The 23,162-nt window shown below is 39.0% G+C and overlaps 1 protein-coding gene across 1 annotated transcript in view; it reads right to left on the minus strand.

The window, feature by feature from the left end:
* Positions 1-23,162, minus strand: part of LOC149436870 (adhesion G protein-coupled receptor E3-like) — a 139,190-nt gene that overhangs the window by 72,041 nt on the left and 43,987 nt on the right. Inside the window, exons 3-6 of the mRNA XM_089661217.1 lie at positions 13,683-13,748; positions 10,459-10,581; positions 6,266-6,412; positions 3,341-3,420 (exon numbers count right to left, since the gene is read on the minus strand). Coding sequence (XP_089517343.1) covers positions 3,341-3,420; positions 6,266-6,412; positions 10,459-10,581; positions 13,683-13,748 — 416 coding nt within the window. The remainder of the gene's footprint in view (positions 1-3,340; positions 3,421-6,265; positions 6,413-10,458; positions 10,582-13,682; positions 13,749-23,162) is intronic.

Raw genomic sequence — 23,162 nt, forward strand, 5'->3', positions numbered from 1 at the left:
AAAAATGATTTACAGATATACAATTGTTATATTAATGATTACTAGTCTGTGCAAGACCAATAACTAGTATATGTATGAGTACTCGCCATCAGCTGCCCACAAAAAGCAAGAGTAGATGTATCTAGGAATGATCTTAAACTATAATTTTAAAGAACTCTATTACTGGATAAAACACATTGAGAGGTCAAAAGGGTAACGCCATTACACAGTATAGAAAATTGCGTGGTAGTTGCTAATAAAGACGCTATTCCTAGAGTGACAAGATTGTCTTCAACATGTCAACGTGTGCTAGTTATATCACACATGCATCTGAGCTATTTACTGGGATTTTATTGTTTTTAAGAAAGTGTCTTTTTTTACAACATCATTATCATATAATGCATTAAACCACGCTTGTGAAATTTGTGCAATAAACATATACAAAGGCCCCGAAGATGTCAACTCTAATGAAACGCGTAAGGCGGCACTAAATCCGGGAGTGAGATTCATTTGTGACATTGGTATACAGGGCTGCTACGGTTTTTATTGATATAAGTTCAATAGGCTGATTTAATAAATTTTAACCTTGGGTTTCACACTATTTGCAAAATTTGGTATCCTTCTTTTTCAAAACATGCCTGTATGGGACAGAGGAAACATTGATGTACATTGATAACGTTGTTATATGCTGGCAGTTCCTTTTTGGAAATATGGGTCCTATGCATTAAGCAGTTGGAGTTACACTTATACCTTGCTCTGTAGGTGGTGGCCATTCACTTGGAGGTGGGTTCCCAATAGAATGATTGGGAACACTTGCATGTATGTTTTGGAGGTTTGGAAATACACAACGCAAAATAGTGGACTTTCTTGGGATTTATTTTCATTGTAATTTTTTTCTGGAGTATATATGTGTGTTTGATTAATGCAGCACTTTTGATGCATTACATTTTTACAATATCATGCCATGCTTTGAGGGTTTTTGTTTTATTATGGAATATGAAATTGTTCTTTGAGTTACAAATTACATTGGTAGCACTATAGCACTACTGACCTTCTATTGATTTTTGGGATCAATGTTGGTTTTAAAGTACATTGCTTTTACATGAAGTTGTTAAAGGAGACCACAGATCATTGTTGGAAAATAGAAACTATCTATATTTGGACACTTGGGATTTATACCATTATTGGACATTATCTTTTGTATTAATTATTATTAATATTTAATTAATATTAAATGTAATAATGTTTTTAGATTATTTGCATATGTTGATTTATATTAGCATCACATTGATATAGTATTGGGATTCAAAGGACGTGAGCAGAACATGTTCACCTAACAGTGAATTATACTTTATCTAATTAAAGCTGACTGCACAGTGGTAGTGGAAAAACAAAAATACAATGTTGTAGAAGAGGTGCCTGTTAGGTAAGTGATAACATTATAACCTCTGCTCTGTAGGAGTTAAAACCTTATCCTAACTGTTAAGAAGTTAACTTTAAATGATCCAATTAGTTTTATAGCTGAACTCCAGGAATTATTTGTTTTGCTAACTTACATTGCTCCAGCTTAGACCAATGTAAGTGTGCATATCTCATACCTGATGGGCTACTGGGGAATTACTGTAGCATTCATTGCTACTACAGTGATAGCCATGACCTTCCAAGTCCTGCTCGGGTTCTGTGCCAGCAGCTTCCATACTTCACACTGACCACAAAGGGGTGAATATTTTGCATTGCCACCATCTACACTACTACAAGATGTACATCTTGTATTTCTTTTCAAAGAATATAAGATATTCTCTGGGTTAGATGAGGTAGAGAGGAGTGGCAGTGATCACAATCTCCACCTTCTCCAATCAGAGAATGCCTTGCATTCACTGAAAGAAATTAATATCAAAACCTGTGCAATTGGCTGAACAGCACAGAGCACTGTAAGATGTGCACCCCTGAAGAGTAATTAGAACTGAGTGGTTAGAGAGTCAACCTGTGTCAGTTCCTCTCACAACGAAACCTGTAAGTCAGGCTCATTTGAGGACATCCGTGAATCCTGGAGAATCCCGCCTACCACCAGTGATCAGTGAAGTGTGGGTGTCATACCTGTTTGTGGGTGTAGGGGTAGAGGGCCTCTCAATAGGCTTCCGATGGACTTCAAAAGGTAGGATGACACAGAGAGATCTTCCCTGGGTGTTGGGTCTTTTGGGAGATGCTAGTCACTGTGAACAGGGTCACTCACCCTGCACATGGGGTAGCTTTGCTGAGCTTATTGATGACCTGTGACAAGGTGGGGGCTGCTTTTGGGGAAATACAACCTTAAGTCAGTCTTCCAACTTAGAGATGTTCGTACACCACGTACACTGAGCAAATAAATGTCAATCCACACCTTGATTGTAACTGATTGCATTTAACAGGAGCACACTGACCCTATGCCCATTCCACCCACCCAGCGTATCTCTGTCATTTCACTCCCAGTGAAATAATGGAGTCCCACTGCGTAACTAGCATGGACCCCATGTGTGTCTTGTCTTCTTACTCTCCGGTACCTGGCGGCCAGGTCACGGGCCTCCGTAACACTGGTCTTCTCCTTTTGCTATGGAAGATGGACCACAAGGAGATGAAGTTCCAGAAGCAACTCAACACCCCCCCCTTACTACCGGAGTATGCCTTGCCTGACACAGGTACCTCGATTCATGTCAGGTTTCTTGCTGGTTGCTAGATCTCCATTACCCTTGGCATCTATTTGTGCTATTCTGTACCTTGTTAACTTTGTAGAGCTGTCTTCATACCCCAATGTGCTTTACTGACCCAAGCTGCAGATGATGTACAAAGTGCAGGTTACTTTCATACACCCCTTTGAATAACGTCACACCAGGCAGAACAACATTTCAAGGCTTTACTGTCCACTGGGCATGACAATTACAACAAGGCAAAATGTATTTTCCCTAAATAAACCTAACTGTGGCTGCCCCAGGATGTCGGTACAAGAAAAGTCCTTGTGGGTGGAGTCCATAATTGGCAGATCCAGAGTAGCAGTGTTCATCATTACGGTGTCTCAACGAATCGGCATTTCTGGGGTGAACCACAGGTCCCAAAACATAGTTCTTCATAGTTCCCGTTTCGTTTTCCCATTCTCTCTTGGGGACTTGAACCTCCCCCCCTTTTATAATATACGGTAAAAAGAGGCCAGACCCCAGAAAACCAGCAAACATGCCCAGAGAAGGCAGAAAAATATTAACCCCTTCTCCCCGCTTGGGCAGCTGAGCTAACTAACTAAAGAAAGTAGGCAACCTGCGTACATGTTATCTACCCCTGTGACTCCCATTGAACGTATATGATCACACACTACTGACCATACACTACCCACCTGTGGGTTCTTCTTGGTGCATTCTTCCAGCTTCTTTTGCTGGTCACTACTCATATTACATGTTTTCTTCATTTTATACTCTACAGATAAATGAAAGAGAGTTAGGTGTAAGTGTGTCATTGACAGTACAGAAGTGCCATTTCCTTCATCTATCAAAATTTAGAGACCACAGCCACTTGTCATATTAACTCTCTGTAAAACTGCCAAATGAGAACCAGAGCATCCGCTATTGCTTTTTTATACCGCCCATACATTATGAATATAGTAACTACCTGACACAATATGAAAGCATCTGCTAATTATTATACCCTTTATAATATACTTTATATATATATATATATATATATATATATATACCATATATATTGTGGCAGTACGGTATCCTGCCATGGTGGAAATCATGATGGAGACCCAGAATTCTCAACCATACAGGTTGAGGGGCTCCAGGCAGATCTCATAATGCAGAGGAAACTGGTTTATCAGTTTCCTCTTTGGTTTGTAAAGCCTGTTTTGGGACCTGTAGCCTGGAGATTTCTAAGAGATTTGGGAGGGATGAAATCTCCAATCCTGGGCCCATATTTTGGGAGCAGCCAGCACGCTGATTGCACAGGTGTGTGCAGGCCTTTTTGTGGAGGCCAGGCCATGATTCTGGGCTCCACCCCGGCAGACGGAGTCAGGAGGGCTCCACCCTGGCAGACAGGAGGTCTCTGCTGTGGAGTCAGGTGGGCTCCACCTAGTAGAGGTGGAAGCCAGACAAGACTGTGTGCGATTGGCTAGCTGTGTGCGGGAAAGCCATTTTTGGATAAAGTCTGCAGGAGACAGACGGTAATCGGTGTACAAGCCAGAAGGCTGAATATCATTTGCTTGATGGTGGATCCCCCTGTGTGGGAAGCATTTTTGTTATTTGAACTTTCTTTTAAATAAAATTGGGCAAAAAGGCCTTTAAGAAGAAGCGAGTTGCTGTGTGCTTTAAAAAAGCTCTACCACTCTGAAGCGAGTTCCCACAATATATATATATATATATATATATATATATATAAAGGGTATATATTTATATGTATATATATGTACTTTATAATATAAAGGTGATTTCAGGATGGGGAAAAGAACGTATTCCTGAAGTAGTATCAGGGATAGCTCTCTCCAGAGTTCCTGTGCCTCTGTAGACCCCCTACTGCAATTGTTACTACACTGTAATGGAATTCAGGAAAACTCATAATTTAAAGCAGTATTAAACCCCCCAAATTTTACATATTGAAACTTGCCAATCCTTTAATGCAGTGGCTGTTTTACTCTTCTTTTCTTCTTATGCTTTTTTTCCCTTTATTTTTACCTAATGATCTGGTCAGTAACACTCTTACTGTCTTCTGGTGGTTCCTCTATGTATGGTGGAGTCAGATTTGGACAGCAGCACTGTATATAGAGGATAGTGTTGTTAGACTGGTAGATTTAGGTGGACTTGACTAACAAATTAAGGCTAATTTCAACTAACACTCTTAAGCAGTTACAGAAACAGTTTTTTCCTTTTGTGATAGGGCCCCTTTCAGACTGCTTACAGATTCCCTGCTGATCGAAGCAGAGAGAGCGAATGGCACATCTGTGTCCATTTAGTTTATGTAGAGGGGAGACAGACAGAGTCCACTGTGCTCTATGAGCGGCCGGAAGTAGGCGGACTCTGCTGTCTATTTACACCCGTCTAATCTCTGGGGTGATTTGCCTAAATGAAAAGTGGCTGATCCCCTTCCATTTTGTTTTTTTGTTTGTTTGAGTGTACTGGATCAATCCAGAAGATAAGCAGGTATAAACAGACACAAGTTTTTTACACCCACCTGTCCATTGGAATGAATGGACCATCCAGTCAGGTCCGCCTGAAAAACTGACAGGTGGACCTGATTGGATCTTCTGCCTGAAAGTAGCCTAAATATTTTACATAAAGGAATAAAAGCTGACCAATGTCAGTGTTAAATTGTTTTCCTCACCCATCTAACTTCTACTTTGGTCTGGGCAGCTTAGTCTGTTAAAGGAAGTTGAAACTTCACCAGGTCAAAAAAAAAAGAAAGATGCCACCACATTTAAGGATTGGTAAGCTGTAATATGTTCTATTTTTGCAGACCAAACACATTTTAACACACCGGACGGGTGAGGAGCCACCTACTGTCTTGGTCTTAAGGAAGAACTCTTCAGTCTTTTATTTATGCTGCCTACAGACTCATTCACCTTACCAACTGCTCCGTGTCCAACAACCCTCTCTGCCAATCCCTTCATTGGCTTCCACGTGCTCAAGGAATAAAATTCAAAATGCTAGCAACAACATAGAAAGCCATCTGCAGCCCTGCCCCCAGCTACTTCATTAACCTCATATCAGAACATCACCCAAACTGTCCTCTCCACTTCCCCCAAGACTTCCTGCTCTCTAGCTCCCTTGTCTCCTCCTCCCATGCTGACCTCCAGGACTTCTCCAGAGTCGCTCCCATCCTCTGGAAGCCCCTTCCCAAATCTATCTCCTACTATTTTCACCTTTTAGATGATAACCAAAGACTTATCTTTTCAGGGAGGCGTACCTCACCTCCACCTAACAACTGAATTTATACTTATACAGCTCATCCCCAACAGTTATTACTTTTTTTTGTATCACTTGACCCTCCCATTTAGATTGTAAGCTCTTATGAACAGGGCTTTGCTAAGCCTCTTTTATTAAATTGTAGTGAAAGTGTACTTTCTCCCTTTATATTGTAAAGTTCTGCAAAAACTGTTGGTACTATATAAACTCTGTTTAATAATAATAATATTAATAATAACAACTTGTATGATGAGAACAATCTCGCGTAGGGGAGAAACTGGTTGAGGAGACCCTGTGAGATGGTGAGGTGGACATATGTTGACAATTGTCATTGTGTATTCTTTGGTGTTGTCTGCATAGCTTACCTTCACAAAAACATTTTCCATTTGTAGGACAGAACTGAGCATCGCCAGTGGGACGATAATTGTTTAAACATTCGCAGTAGTAGCTGCCCTTTGTATTCCGGCACACCGCTCTTGGTCCACACTGCATCGTGTTACACTCATTTGTGTCTAAAATGAAGAGTTTTTTGCAAAGAATTTTGTTAAATTAAAGTAAATGTAAACTGTATCAATAAAATCCCATATACTGTATTTTAACATTAATGCCATTTCAAAAGGAGATAAATTATTTCAAAATTGCAGCTTTTATTATAAAACTATCTGGTGATCCTGTCATGGAGATCTTTGTTCAGATACTTCCTGTTATAAGGTGACAACGCTCTGTCCTTTTCTCCTATATGTGCTCCTATGTTGTCACAAGAGCTTCTGATGGAGGCTACAAGTGGCTGGTTCAACACACATTACACATTCACAGATGAAACCAGCAGGACAGCAGAGTGAGGAAATCACAAGCAAGGTATTTATTGAAAGCTGAACTCCATGATATACAAATATTCAAATCAGACAAGTGTGATTCGTAAAAAATTGAAATTCAGACAAAATATTTGTTATTTGTAGATTGTATCTGAATCTCCAAATCACAATAGTAATGAATTTAAAAAAATCCAACATAAATTATAACAGAAACAACAAATGAATGTATTTAATTTGTTTGCAACTTCAGATGGTTTTGTAATTTCAATATTATGTGTCACACTCTCTATTGTTATGACTGGCCAAAGTCACAAAGTCACAAGCCCATAGTGGGTGATCCTGGTGGGCGCCTTCTACAGCAGTGCACATTGATGATGTCACTACTACTTTTATAAAGTAATATTTCCAACAAACAATAAAGGAAGCGCAATTTTATATAAAGAAAAGAAGAAAGAAGAAAAAAAGTCCAAATAAGTCCCAAATGAAAAGTCTCATATTTAAAAAAAAAATTACTACAAAAAATATAATTCCCAACAAATCAAATCATCTGTAGTGGTTCAAATATTCACCCACACTCACCCAATCAGGTGATTTCCCAAGTGGGTAATGGCTTTAGGAATCAGACACACACTTTGGAGGTGAGATGAGATCTCCACAATTGTATAACACTGAAAGAATCTCCAAAATCTTCAATATTTTCCTGAACAATCCCATACGAGTGGATGAAAAAGATAGAAAAGAAAAAACAAATCGAGACTTTTCATTTGGAACTTATTTGGACTTTAACTTTTTCTTTGTTCTTCTTTTTTTTTTATATAAAACTGGTTTGTGCTGCTTTTATTTTTGTTTGTATTTTGATGTTTTTTTTTCATCTTTTGAGCAGCAGCATTCTTTGATTGTGTTTTATTTCTTTGGCGCAGGTTATTTCACATTTTTTAAGATAATATTTCGGTTTGCAAAGGTTTGGTGCACACCAGCTGAATTTATATCTTCTCTGTGGCTACCGAGGAATAGATTTAAATAAAAAATATTTTTTTTGCTGAGTTTAGAGTTATGACATTTATCTATTTATTTTTTTAAATGGTAAAATGATTCACACTTTTTGTTGATTAATTGTTACGTAACACATACTGATATCGCTACATTTATTTTGGATCTAGGCTTCAGTGACCTCTGTTCATTAAAGGGTTATACAACAATGGTGTACATGTTTCATTGCTAGCATCAACCCTCATGGTTGAATAATGGCAGATTCCATTGCAGATTAGGAGTCTGGGCTGAGGCCTTTAAGTTACGACCTCCCTGTAGTATTATGAAAGGAGAGTGTTTTTCTAGTTGAGAACATAGCCCTTCTAAGAGGATGAATGACCATAGCATGAACAATAATGTACATTTTTACAGTTATAGCAGGGATCATTTTACAATGTGGTCATTTCAAATAAAACCAGATCTAATAGAGATCTTTATCTTTTTCCTCCTCTGTCCATTTTTTTTTTTTTTTAAATACTCCCTGGAAATGGTATTATAGCCCCATCTTATGGAAAAATATAAGAACTACATGGCAAGAAAAGCTCTAATGAATTTTGCATGGAAACCCATGCTGAGAAAAAAGCAGGCAAGCATTTCTTTACCTTTTCAAAAAATGCCAGTTATCTGGCTGCCTCTTTATTCAGCATTTTCTGAGTCACTTACCCAAAACAAGTATGCAGCCAGTGAAATCACAGCCAAGTCAAAACTTCTAATCTAAATGCATGTTTGTTCTAGGTCAGTAATATGAACAGTTTTAGAGTCAGAGACACTAAAATAAATCTGACATTTGCTAATAATTCTTCTCACACATGTTGTGTGGTGCCCTTAATAGGCAATTAGATGCTTTCTCAAAGGATTCTTCATTGGACTTGGACGAAAGACAATTATTTGATACCAATAGACTTGGTTGCCCAAGGAACAAACATAAACATATTAAAGTTTCTCAAATTGTATTTAATAACTAAAAGAAAAAGAAATAAGTAGAAATACATATATATGTATAAAGTTTCCTTCTTGGTTCTAAACGCTGAGTTCACCTAAATCATACTGTTCCCCTTGATTCAGTTGTTCTACCACTGTATTTCTACTTTTAAACAAAAATGTTTTTTTTCTTTTTCTTTGTTATTAAATAAATCCCGAAAAAATTTTACATTTATTGTCTGTTCCTTGGGCACTGTAATAATTGATTTCTGTAGCAGATATAAGAAGTGCCATAGAAAATACAAAATAAATCAAATAATAAGCAGCACCTCTAACCAAAAAAGTAAAATAGTGTACAAATAAAAAGTGCGCTAATTATTCACAAAAAATGCAAGGATAAATAATAAAAATAAATTCATAAATATAAACATAAGTCCAGCCGCCATAACAGTGATAGTCCAATATCAACTTAATGTCAATCTTGAAAATAAACACCCATATTCCCTCCTAGATTGTAAGCTTGAAAGAGCAGGGCCCCCAATCCCCTCATGTTTTGCATTGTATTGGTATTGTTCTGTCACATGTTCTGTCCCCCTTTGTAATGTACAGCGCTGAGCGAACTATTGGCGCTTTATAAATACTGTATAATAATAATAATAATAATAATGTGCAAATCCGACACCAGATGAAATGAATACACTCACCAGAGCTATATGCTGATTATATTATAAACCAGCATGATAGCATTTTGCTCTGGGAGCGATGATCTGCAGGATATCCCAGTAGAGGAACAGCAACCAATAGTGATCCAATCAGCACATATGGAACAGCTAGGCAGCACATATGGAACAGCTAAGCAGCAAATGATCTTCCAATAACATGGGCAAAGCTCAAGGAACAAGAAGAGGGACTCCGCCCCTTGAAGATGTCAAGTGACGAAACGCGTTGAGTCTGGCCTAGTGCACGTGACGTCGGAACGTTCCTCCCAGCTGTTGGCTGTGTGATCGCAGTGCAGGAGGTTCGTCCCTTGGTTTTTCCCTTGTGGATGTGGCATTATAGAGGCTGTCATTGCTGGTGTCGGCTAGACACCACCTTTGTGAGTGCAATACTTTACTAATAAAATTTTACTAGTTTTAAATGTACTGCACCATCATATCTCTTCTTATTCCTCGAGCTTTGCCCATGTTATTGGAAGATCATTTGCTGCTTAGCTGTTCCATATGTGCTGATTGGATCACTATTGGTTGCTGTTCCTCTACTGGGATATCCTGCAGATCATTGCTCCCAGAGCAAAATGATATCATGCTGGTTTATAATATAATCAGCATATAGCTCTGGTGAGTGTATTCATTTCATCTGGTGTCGGATTTGCACATGGGTGTTTATTTTCAAGATTGACATTAAGTTAATATTGGACTATCACTGTTATGGTGGCTGGACTTATGTTTATATTTATGAATTTATTTTTATTATTTATCCTTGCATTTTTTGTGAATAATTAGCGCACTTTTTATTTGTACACAATAATTGATTTCTGTAGTAGTTGGGACGTGGTGTCCCAATACATACCCCATACAGCCCCCCAGTACATACTACATTAAGTTTGTGTAACTAGCTAGTTGGACAATGAAAATGGCAAGCAAATTGAAGCAATAAAGACAGTTCTTATTTCAGACATTTTGATCAGAGTGGCCCAGCATAACAAATTTGGTGTTGTGAACTAGAGATGTTGAGACAAAGCTGAATTGTGCTCTGGTAGTAGATTACCATAGGTCATTGGTACACATACTTACCTATACAGTAGCGTAGACCTTTTTTTTGACATGGGTGGAATCCCCTTTTGCAGTGACATTTAGATTTCTGGTCACAGCTAATGTTTTTAGGACAGATCCATAGATCACCACACTTCTGCTCACCTGTGGAGTAATACATAAAAATACAAAAAAATTACAGAGATTCCCCAGTACATTCTCATGGTAATCAGCACAAAATACACAGCATCATGTTTCCCTAGTAAAACACTCACAGCACATGATGTAAAACACAGCACAGCACACAATTAACCCTTTGATCGAACCCAGATGTTAACCCCTTCCTGCCCAGTGTCATTTGTATAGTGTCAGTGCTTTTTATTAGCACTGATCACTGTATTAGTGTCACTGGGGATGTCAGTGGAAGTTAGTTAGTTCCCATCCAGTGTCAGAATGAGTACCGCAGTCCCGCTATAAGTCGCTGATCGCCTCCATTACTAGTATAAAAAAATAAAATAAAAATTCCAGTATATATCCTGCCATTTGTAGACACTATAACTTTTACATAAACCAATTAATTTACATGTATTAGGATTTTTTTTTTAGCCAAGAAATGTAGCAGAATAGATTTTGGCCTCAATTTATGAAGAGATTTTTATTTTTATTTTTTTTATTTTTTTTTACATTTTCTTACTGGATATGTGTTATAGGAAAAAGTCAAAAACATATATTTTTTTTTTCAAAATTGTCGGTCTTTTTTTGTTTTTATGTTTTGTTAGCGTAAAAAATAAAATATGCACAGGTGATCAAATACCATTGAAAGAAAGCTCTATTAGTGGGAAAAAAAGGACATAAATTTCATTTATGTACAGCATTGTATGACTACGCAAGTCTAAGTTAAAGTAACGCACTGCCGTATCAAAAAAAATGGCCTGGTCAGGAAGGGGGTGAAATCCTCTGGAAGGCAAGGGGTTAAACTGAAAGTTTAATTGGGCTTTACACTAATGCAACCGTATCCCGTTTCAGGTAGAGTAAAAATAATAATATTAGAAACTTTAGTTTATATAGCTCCTTTAAAGGTAGCTTCTCAACGCGCTTTACAAAGAAAACAAGACATACACAGGATAAAATAAAGCAAAAGAGGGAAAATTACATGAACACATGTCTAAAGAAAAAGTGTTTTTAGGTTTTATTTGAATGAGTTTAGAGAAGATGACTCTTTGATGTTCCTTGGAAGTGAATTCCAGAGTTTTTCCAGAGCATAGCAGGAGAAGGCTCTGTCTCCCCGTTGAGTGTAGGTGAGTGGGGGGGCACAGAAGACCAGAATCAGGAGCAGAGCTTAGAAGGGGGGGAGCAAGCTGATAAAAGTTCAGACAGATAATGGGATGCCAAGCCATGAAGAGTCTTAAAGGTGAGCAAGGGGATCTTAAAGTCTATGTGAAACCCTGTATAATAAAATAAGAAAAAAGCGAGCGCCAAAACAGACTAGCAGCTGATACACCAAAGGCTACCACAAAAAGCCTCATACAATAAAAATGAACACAAAAGGTGCAGCGCTAAATGAATGTATACATAAACATATGATAGCTGATTATAGTGACCAAATAAAGTGGCAAGATGTGATACACACATATATTAAGGTGCCATGAATCTGACATACAAGAATGATAAATATATCACAAAGCTCCCCTAAGTAGAGAGCAAGTAAAAGTTGAAAATAGATATTAGTGACTGATGTGATCAAAAACAGTCTCTGGTGGATAATCCGTGCGTTCCCAGATGATCATACAGGTGATGTGTCAAAGGGATGTTAAAAATGCACACTCACCAGATGACAGATCATAATGCGCATGGTATATGATATGAGGCCAGAGATCCCCCAATAGAAACAGTAAAACTGTCACTGACCATGTACAGCAAAAAAGATGGCCGCCGGACCTCCTCGTGGTCTCGGCGGCGGCGTGAACGCGTATTCATGAGGGGTGTGCACGAGGAGGTCCGGCGGCAATCTTTTTTGCTGTACATGGTCAGTGACAGTTTTACTGTTTCTATTGTTTCACACTACCTTTAATAAACGCTTATTGCTGGAAAATACTACACTATGGGCATTCTTCTTTCTGGCTCTATATGAGCCAATACCACCATAGAGCCCATACCTGGAGGATGACAGCTGTGGGGCAGAGTACCAGGGAGGAAGGAGATCTCTTGGACCTGACCAGGCCTGACCTTTTAAGGGGGACCTCCGGCCTTATATCATATACCATGCGCATTATGATCTGTCATCTGGTGAGTGTGCATTTTTAACATCCCTTCGACACATCACCTGTATGATCATCTGGGAACGCACGGATTACCCACCAGAGACTGTTTTTGATCACATCAGTCACTAATATCTATTTTCAACTTTTACTTGCTCTCTACTTAGGGGAACTTTGTGATTATATTTATCATCCTTGTATGTCACATTCATGGCACCTTTAATATATGTGTGTATCGCATCACTTTATTTGGTCACTATAATCAGCTATCATATGTTTATGTATACATTCATTTAGCGCTGCACCTTTTGTGTTGATTTCTATGTGAAAACTGATGGGTAGCCACTGCAAGGACTTCAGGATAGGGGCAATATGGTCACTTGTACCAGACCTAGTGAGGATTCTGGCTGCAGAATTTTGTACATATTGTATTTAATTAATAGTGGATTTAGGTACACCAGTGAGTAGAGCATAGCAGTAGTCAAGTCAGGAGAACACAAATGTATGGATCAGTTTTTCAGCTACAGTGTATGATATGCATAGGACGCAGCCAATCTATGTTTCTCAAGTAAAGAAAAAAAGATGTTCTGACAACATTTTGTACATGTGAATCAAAGGTTAAGCTAGCATCAAATATCACCCCTAGATTTTTCAGTTTAGACTGAAGCTCAAGTACAGCGCCATTGATAGGCTACAAGGACTGGCCTTACATATTTGATGGGGGTGCCAATAAGCATGGCTTCAGACTTGTCACAGTTTAATTGAAGGAAATTATGTGCCATCCAAGTCTTTATATCACAAATACAGTTAGGTAGGACAGAAGCAGCCAAAGTAGAATCTGGTTTTGTGTGGATCTACTTGGTAGATAACCGTTACTTGCAGAGAACTAACAGTACCAGTCTATTAGCACTGAGAACTGACACTTCGCTGTCTGATAATATACAGTTTTTCATAAATCTAGAAATGTGAAATAATGTTTTTTAGGTACATTGAGCTCCATCTACTGACCTTCACCAGGTTCTTCTTCCTTGGTACATCGGATGTGGTTTTGTGCAGTCACAGCTACGAAAACTCCTGTGAATTCAGATCAAAATGTAAAAAGTTTTACAATGTTGATCAGTGAAGGGCTATATACTTTACAACCAGTGAGCAAACACAGCTTAAAGCCAATCTAATACCAGAACCTTTTTTTTTATTATTTTAAAGCAGAACTTCACCCTATAAACAAAAAATTAAGTCAGCAGCTACACATACTGTTGCTGCTATCTTTTTAAAAACACACACTTACCTGTCAGAGTCCAGCAAAGTCCTCACCCGACCCAGACCTTTGTTCTTTCTTCAGTCCCCGGAGCTGGCATTTTAACTGTGGGCAGCCGACTGTGACTCCTTGCGGCCTCACAGCCGGCTGCCCATTGCACATGTGCAAGCCGCGCTGCACCCCTTGATTGGTCCCACAGTCTCTTGGAATCTCTGACATGTCCCAAGAGTCTGAGGGGGAAGGGGGGGACTTCCGCATCATTTGTCTAGCTAGCCGGAGTGGAAGTGGGAGCAGGTATCTTATTTTGACATCCACTCCCTCTCCCAAAAAAAACCCAAATATGGCGGGGTGGTAGGGAGGAGAAAAAGCCAAACTTCCCCTTTTGGGTGAAGTTCTGCTTTACTAAAGTGTTTGGGTAAAACCTCTATCAAGTTCTCTTTTTTTTTATTTTTTTCATCTGTGCCCCATTGGGAAAATGTGTATTCACTTCCCTTCCTGAAGCACAATAGGAAGTGAAGTGAATTGACCGTTACTTTTGCTCCTGCTGACAACAGTCACCAGGATGACTGGAGAGGAGTAATGTCATTAATCAGTGTCAGGGATGGCCAGATCTGCGTGGCTACACTCAGGAAACTGGGACCAGACTGTGTATGCTTTAAGTGAGATTTATATACAGTGAAACAAAATCAATGCAAACACACAGAAAACATAACGATACAAGTGAACCAAAAACCCCAGTGACAGAATACTTGACTAATGGCTAACAAACTGAAAGCCTAACAACTAACTATACATAATATATAAAAAATGGGGAACACAAAAAGGCAGGGGAAAACTGGAGGTTCAGGAAGCAGAAGGGAAGGGGGAACAAAACTGTGAAAAAGAACAAGGGAGAGCAGGGACAAGGCATCACGGTCAGTGGTGTATTCAGGCTTTGTGCTGCCCTAGGCAACGCAAAAATTGGTGCCCCCCGCAGAAAGGGCCTGACATTGACCAAGAACACCCTTGTCCCCCACCCGAGCCTTCCACTACCACTGTACACCCCAAACACCAGCCACCATCCCTCATGGCGAGAGAGAGACACTCACCTTCACAGCTCCGGACATCCCCAGGAACGAGAGTCGAGCTGTGCATACACCATCATGAAACCCACAGCATCTCTCGGAACCCACCAGGTCCCCATGCCGCGTGTGTCCTTTCTTCCGTCCCTTCTTCCAAGGGGCAGTGCTGCCCCCCCCCCCGAAAAATGCCACCCTAGGCAAATGCCTTGTATGCCTTGTGGTAAATACACCCCTGATCACAGTACTGGGTACAGGGTACAGGACAGGAGCAAGATCAGGATAAATGGCAACAGGATCTGGCAGCAGCAAAACACTGGAGAGAGAGGCACAAAAAAGGGAGGACTTAAATATTTTCCCAGCAGCCAGCATCTGGTGGAAACATATTACTGGGATCTGCTGGCTGCTGGGAGACATAGTACACTGGAATTACAATCCTCCACCCAGGGAAGTGCAGTACCACCAGCAGGTGATCCAGGTCCTGACATGATCTCTACAGTGGGTATATGGACAGCACAAAAAAAATAATAAATGCAGAGTTTCTAATTCATTCCCAATCCATGAAAAAAGAAACATACACTTTAAAGCTGAATCCTGGGAAAAGTAAAAACTCTCCCTTGCAGTGGAGCTGTCCCCACACTGTAAGAGTTAAACACAAATTTAGTCTAGTGGCGGAACCCAAACTCCTATATTCTTCCTCCAGGATGCTATACTGGCCCCCACAGCCTCTTTCTCCATATGCTTTGGTGGACAGATGACCTCTAACATCATGAAGACTGAGGCAGAGCTCATAGCCCTGCATTGGACATGAGGATGCCAAGGTAAAGTCCACTGTCAGAGCATAGAAGAGCATCTTCCTCTGAAAGGGAAGCAGAGGGTCAGGTAAAGAAATGTTCCCATAGCCTAGACATAAATCAATATTTAACCCTTAGAATGCAGAGTCGAGCCTAAAGATAATTTGTCACTTTGCCCATTCAGGACTTTGAAAACCTATGTATGTGGGTGTAAGAGCCTACAAAGAAAAAGGAAATTGCTGCATAACACTTGAGCCACTTTTAATCCTGTTGATTTATTCAGAAACAGCTATGTGGAAATGGTTAGATATGCCACCAATAAACAAAAAATACAATAGTAAAAGATCTTTTTCTGTATACAAGGTATGTTAAAAAAAATAAAAAGTACCCAGATGAGATAAAAATGTTCCCCCTTCAGATGCACCGTCTGCTTCCCAACCTCATCCCTTCAACCACCACTTATCTTGCAGCACAGAAAAAAGTGTAAAACCACCACAAGTACTATTTAGAAAGATTTGCCATACAAAAAGTATTTAGCTCTGTACTGGCGTCCTGCTTTTTTGGAGCACACAGTATTTGAATTAGAATTTGAACTTTAAGCCTGGGTTCACATGTATGCGGTGCAGTACATCGCATGTGATTCGTACAGGAACTGCACCGCCAGGGGCGGTCTGACAACTCATGGGGCCCCCAGGCAATGGGGGATCATGGGGCCCCTGTGTCCTTGCCCAAACTCAAAAAAGCCTATGAAAAAGGTACCAGGGGGATCTCATGGGGCCCCCTACTGACCCCGGGCCCTCGGGCAGTGCCAAAAGTTTCCAAATGGTCAGTCCGCCCCTGCGCACCACATTCCTGTGCAAATCACATGCGATTTGTGTGCGGTGAGATTGGAGCCAAAAATTTTGTATGGCTCTAATCATACTGCACCCGCACTAAAAAGGTGCAGGACCCTTTTTTTGGTCCGCACTAGAATCAGATTGCATGGGTATTCACACCTATGCGATCCGATTCTGCACATCGCACCATGTTTTGTGGACCGATTTCGGGGTGTTGTTAACTTAACATATACACCCCCAGAGGTTCACATGAACAAGGTGCAATTTTGATGCGGTGCGGAATTTGCACAGAAAACGCTGAGAATTACGCACCGCACCAGTGTGAACCAGAGCTTAATGCAGGCCACAGATGGGTCAAAAATCGGCCGATTTTTCGCCGAAAATAAAATCGGCCGATTTTCGGATCGTTAGTGGGCTATTTGTTCTGCCGTTTTTCGGTATTTTGGCAGATTTTTTTTATCGGTAAAGTTGGAAAAAAAATCGGCCAATTTTGCCGATCGGCCGATTTCCGCGGCAATGATGGGCAAATCGGCCAATTTTTTACCGATAAAAAATCTGCGCATGAGCAGTGACCTGCAAGAGGAAGACAAAAAGAAGAAAAAGAAGAAGAGGAAGAAGAAGAGGATGAAGAAGAAGAAGAAGAGGATGATGATGATGAAGAAGAAGAAGAGGATGATGATGAAGAAGAAGAGAAGAAGAGGATGATGAAGATGATGATGATGAAGAAGAAGAAGAGGAGGAGGATGATGATGATGAAGAAGAAGAAGAGGAGGAGGATGATGATGAAGAAGAAGAAGGGGATGATGATGAAGAAGAAGTAGAAGAAGAAGAAGAGGATGATGATGATGAAGAAGAAGATGATGATGATGAAGAAGAAGAAGAGGAGGAGGATGATGATGATGAAGAAGAAGAAGAAGAAGAGGAGGATGATGATGATGAAGAAGAAGAAGGGGATGATGATGAAGAAGAAGTAGAAGAAGAAGAGGATGATGATGATGATGATGATGATGATGATGATGAAAAAGAAGAGGATGATGAAGAAGAAGAAAAAGAAGAGTATGATGATGATGATGAAGAAGAAGAGGATGATGAAGAAGAAGAAGAAGAAGAAGAGGATGATGATGATGATGATGATGATGATGATGATGAAGAAAAGGATGATGATGATGATGATGATATAATGATGATGATGAAGAAGAAGATGATGATGAAGAAGAAGAAGAAGAAGAAGAGGATGATGATGAAGAAGATGAAGAAGAAGAAGAAGAAGATGATGATGAAGAAGAAGAAGAAGAAGAGGATGATGATGAAGAAGAAGAAGAGGATGATGATGATGAAGAAGAAGAAGAGGATGATGATGATGAAGAAGAAGAAGAAGAGGATGATGATGATGAAGAAGAAGAGGAAGAAGAAGAAGAAGAAGAGGATGATGATGATGAAGATGAAGAAGAGGATGATGATGATGAAGAAGAAGAGGATGATGATGAAGAAGAAGAAGAGGATGATGAAGAAGAAGAAGAAGAAGAAGAAGAAGAAGAGGATGATGACGATGAAGAAGAAGAGGATGATGATGATGATGATGAAGAAGAAGAAGAGGATGATGATGATGAAGAAGAAGAAGAAGAAGAAGAAGAAGAAAAAGAAGAAGTAGAAGAAGAAGGATGAAAAATAAGAGGAATTCCAGTACGGCAAAAAGTGTCCCTGCAGAGAGCTCCGCTATTTCTTTGACAGTTCCTTGACATTTATAGCGGTTGTAACATTGTATCTATTTGTTTCCGAATAAAAACATCTGTATCCTAAATGGATACAAATAGATACAATGTTGCAACTGCTATAAATATCAAAGAACTGTCAAAGAAATAGCGGAGCTCTCTGCAGGGACACTTTTTGCCGGCTGTAGACGGGATGAAAATCGGCCGATTTTTTTTACCATTGCTGGTAACGTTGGCCGCTTGAACGACCGATTTTTTGTTTTTTAAAAGAAAAATTGGCCGTTTTTCTCCCCGTCTATGGCCTGCATAAGGCATCACATAGACAATACATGGAATCTTGAAAGATGATTTTATTCAAAACATTCATTAACCACTTCACCTCTCACACCTGTTCAGCTCCTATGGACCAAAGCAATTTTTACAATTCTGCTAAGGACCTGTTTGTTCGGCAATAATTTTGAAATTACTTAAAAGAACAAGGTATTACATATATTGGGTTTTTTTTAAGGAAAAACATGCTTTTTTTTTTGAGCAGTGTTAGTTGAAAATTAAATAGTGTTACTGCAGGTAAAAAGTGCATTGCAATGCAATTTTATTCTGTAATTTGTCCCATTTAAAATGACACTAACGTTATGATTCTGGTATAAAGCTTTGCAAAGGTATTTACAAATGAATAAAGTGGGTTTTTTTTTTAATTTTGTGGTTTTTTGAAATGTGAAAAGTAAAAAAATAAACTATGTGTTAAAGGTTTTAATATATTAACAAAGAAAAAAAAAGCAAACAGAAACAAAAAAAAAAAAAATTAATATTTAATAAGATAGGAAAGAACAGAAAAAAAGGAAAAAAAAGAGGAAAATAATAATTGAATGGAGGAGGAGAATAAGGAGTTTAAGTAGGGATGATTAGAGTAAATTAGGGGTAAATAAAGAATTAAAAGAGGAACATTTTATTAACAAAAAACAATTTTTTTACTTCAACCACTTTAATACCAGGCACTTTTATCCCCTTCCTTCCCAGGCCAATTTTCAGCTTTCAGCATTCTCACGCTTTGAATGACAATTGTCCGGTCATGCATTGCTGTGCAAAATTAAAATTTGAATCATGTTGTTCATACAACTAGAGCTTTCTTTTAGTGGTGTTTATTTTACCACTGGGTTTTTTATTCCTTGCTAAATTAACAAAAATAAGACCGAAAATTTAGGAAAAATTGTTTATTTTTTCATTTCTGGTATAACATTTTGCAAATAAACAATTGCTCTTCATAAATTTAGGCCAAGATGTATTCTGCTACATTTCTTTGTGGACTAAATAATATACACCGATTTGGGTTATTTTCACCAAACTATGGTATACAGTATATCTGAAAATCGATCAATGCTGATGTACTGACGGACAATCTTTCTTGAAGCCCAACAATGTCAGGACAGTACAGATATCCCCCAAAGTAAGAGAAATGGCAAGTTTTTTGAAGTTGTATTTTTTTTCGTCATGAGTTTTTGAAAAATTAATAAATACATAAAAAATGTTCCCAATTTTTTTTTAACATACTGTCACCAATGCAGTACAGTGTCATCATATAACTGGTGTGGCAGTGATCAGGGACACTAACTGGTGACACTATGAAACAAATTTATTATTTTTTAGTACTTTTTTCATTTTTTTTTTTACAAATTTTTTTTCATAAAACACTGTGACCATAGTAACATTGTACAACTCCGGGGGAGTGATCAGTATTCTTTTTCTTTTTTTACACTTTATGATTGCATATAGCAAAGAATTTCTGCAGCATTTAACTGAATGAAATCGATTAATTCAGTTTTTTATTGTGTTATTAGCTGTGATTGGCCACAGCTAATCACATGACACAGATGGGCTGTGATTAACCCAGCCTGTACATGTGATCACTGTGACCCATCACAGCTAGTGACAATTGTATACAATGGATGGCATGAAAGGAAGCTATCCATTGTTTACAATTGTCATCTGACCTGCTGTGATTGTTCACAGCGATCACATGGTACTGGCAATGGTCCAGTACACAGATCTGTTATAGACTGTGTCTGAGGTATAGAGCCAGTGACAGATCTTGCCACAGCGTTGCCCCGCGGGCACACGCAAGGTGCGATCCGGAAGGACATCATATGATGCCCATGGGATTGATGATAGTCCCGCTTGGCCGTCATTTTACTATTGGCTGGGCAGGAACAGGTTAAATGACATCATCTGCAGATCAAAGTTCATTCCTTTTATCTGCAGATAAATGAACAGAATGATACCAAAGTCACATTATGTTATATTGTATCTTTCTATATGCATGCCTGAGTAGTGTGATTTATAAACACTGCCAGACTGCTTTTTTTTCTTGACAGCTGAAGCTGCCAACCTTCTCTCTGCACTCAGCAATGCTAACTTTGATTAAACAGAGCCAACAGTTGCTTTATATTGGGAGGAGGGGGACCCAGAAACAGGGTAGAGACTCTGGATGAACTACACAAGTCCTGTGTACAATGATTACCTTTTTTTGGGGCATGTGTAGCACAGCCAAAGTCTACAACTAGTTAAATTAACAATTTACAAATAAAATACCCATCTAAAACTAAGGGATATCTTTGTGTTTTGCCTGAATATTACAACAGCAGAAAACCTCCATTCATTGAGCTTCCCCCTTACCCACATGGAAGAAAAATATATTTGAAATATATTTTAAAAATATATTTCAATAAATATATATATATAGATAGATATATAGATATACATCACTCCTATTCCAATCCCAACATAAATGAATAAATCATAAACTCATCCAGATAAATTCTGAATAATGAATAAGATGAAAAAAAAATTGAAAATATAAAATGTCCCAAAAAAAAGTGTCCAAACTTTAAGTCCAATCAAAAATCCAAAAGGAACTTTCTCTAAATGCAGTGTTGAAATTCCAATTCTCTTATCACTCTTCCTGAACCTCAAAGAAATAAAACTACAACAGTGTATTACCTTCTACAAATAAATCATAAACGTGAAAATACAATATCTGTGCAAATATACGTGCACCAAAATATAAATTCGGCTCTGAGCAAACAAGTGTATCATGCAAACGGCATATCGTGTACACTACAGGTGAAACTCGAAAAATTAGAATAGCGTGCAAAAGTTCATTTATTTCAGTAATGCAACTTAAAAGGTGAAACTAATATATGAGATAGACTCATTACATGCAAAGCAAGATAGTTCAAGCCGTGATTTGTCATAATTGTGATGATTATGGCTTACAGCTCATGAAAACCCCAAATCCACAATCTCAGAGAATTAGAATATTGTGAAAGGTGCAATATTTTTGGCTCAAAGTGTCCCACTCTAATCAGCTAATTAAGCCATAACACCTGCAAAGGGTTCCTGAGCCTTTAAATGGTCTCTCAGTCTGGTTCAATAGGAATCGCAATCATGGGAAAGACTGCTGACCTGACAGTTGTGCAGAAAACCATCATTGACACCCTCCATAAGGAGGGAAACCTCAAAAGGTAATTGCAAAAGAAGTTGGATGTTCCCAAAGTGCTGTATCAAAGCACATTAATAGAAAGTTATGTGGAAGGGAAAAGTGTGGAAGAAAAAAGTGCACAAGCAGGAGGGATGACCACAGCCTGGAGAGGATTGTCAGGAAAAGGCCATTCAAAAGTGTTGGGGACTTTCACAAGGAGTGGACTGAGGCTGGAGTCAGTGCATCAAGAGCCACCACACACAGATGGATCATGGACATGGGCTTCAAATGTCATATTCCCCGTATACCTGGTCTTTTGCTCAGTAGTCCAAAGTCCTCTTTTCTGATGAGAGCAACTTTTGCATCTCATTTGGAAACCAAAGACCCAGAGTATGGAGGAATAACGGAGCGGCACACACTGAAAGATGCTTGAAGTCCAGTGTGAAGTTTCCACAGTCTGTGTTGATTTGGGGAGCCATGTCATCTGCTTGTGTTGGTCCACTGTGCTTCATTAAGTCCAGGGTCAATGCAGCCGTCTACCAGGAGATTTTGGAGCACTTCATGCTTCCTTCTGCAGACAAGCTTTATGGGGATGCTGACTTCATTTTCCAGCAGGGCTTGGCACCTGCCCACACTGCCAAAAGCACCAAAACCTGGTTCTATGACTGTGGGCTTACTGTGCTTGATTAGCCAGCAAACTCACCTTACCTGAACCCCATAGAGAATCTATGGGGCATTGCCAAGAGAAAGATGAGAGACATGCGACCGAATAGTGCAGAAGAGCTGAAGGCCGCTATTGAAGCATCCTGGTCTTCCATAACACCTCAGCAGTGCCACAGGCTGATAGCTTCCATGCCACGCCGCATTGAGGCAGTAATTGCTGCAAAAGGGGCCCAAACCAAGTACTGAGTACATATGCATGCTTATACTTTTCAGAGATCCGATATTGTTCTATGTACAATCCTTGTTTTATTGATTGCATGTAATATTCTAATTTTCTGAGATTGTGGATTTGGGGTTTTCATGAGCTGTAAGCCATAATCATCACAATTATGACAAATCACAGCTTGAACTATCTTGCTTTGCATGTAATGAGTCTATCTCATATATTAGTTTCACCTTTTAAGTTGCATTACTGAAATAAATGAACTTTTGCACGCTATTCTAATTTTTCGAGTTTCACCTGTAGTGTACACGATATGCCGTTTGCATGATACACTTGTTTGCTCAGAGCCGCATTTATATTTTGGTGCACGTATATTTGCACAGATATTGTATTTTCACATTTATGATTTATTTGTAGAAGGTAATACACTGTTATAGTTTTATTTCTTTGAGGTTCAGGAAGAGTGATA

Source organism: Staurois parvus, unplaced genomic scaffold (genome assembly GCF_062004578.1).
Source record: "Staurois parvus isolate SC_StPar_1 unplaced genomic scaffold, SC_StPar_1.0 ptg001328l, whole genome shotgun sequence".
Taxonomy (NCBI): domain Eukaryota; kingdom Metazoa; phylum Chordata; class Amphibia; order Anura; family Ranidae; genus Staurois; species Staurois parvus.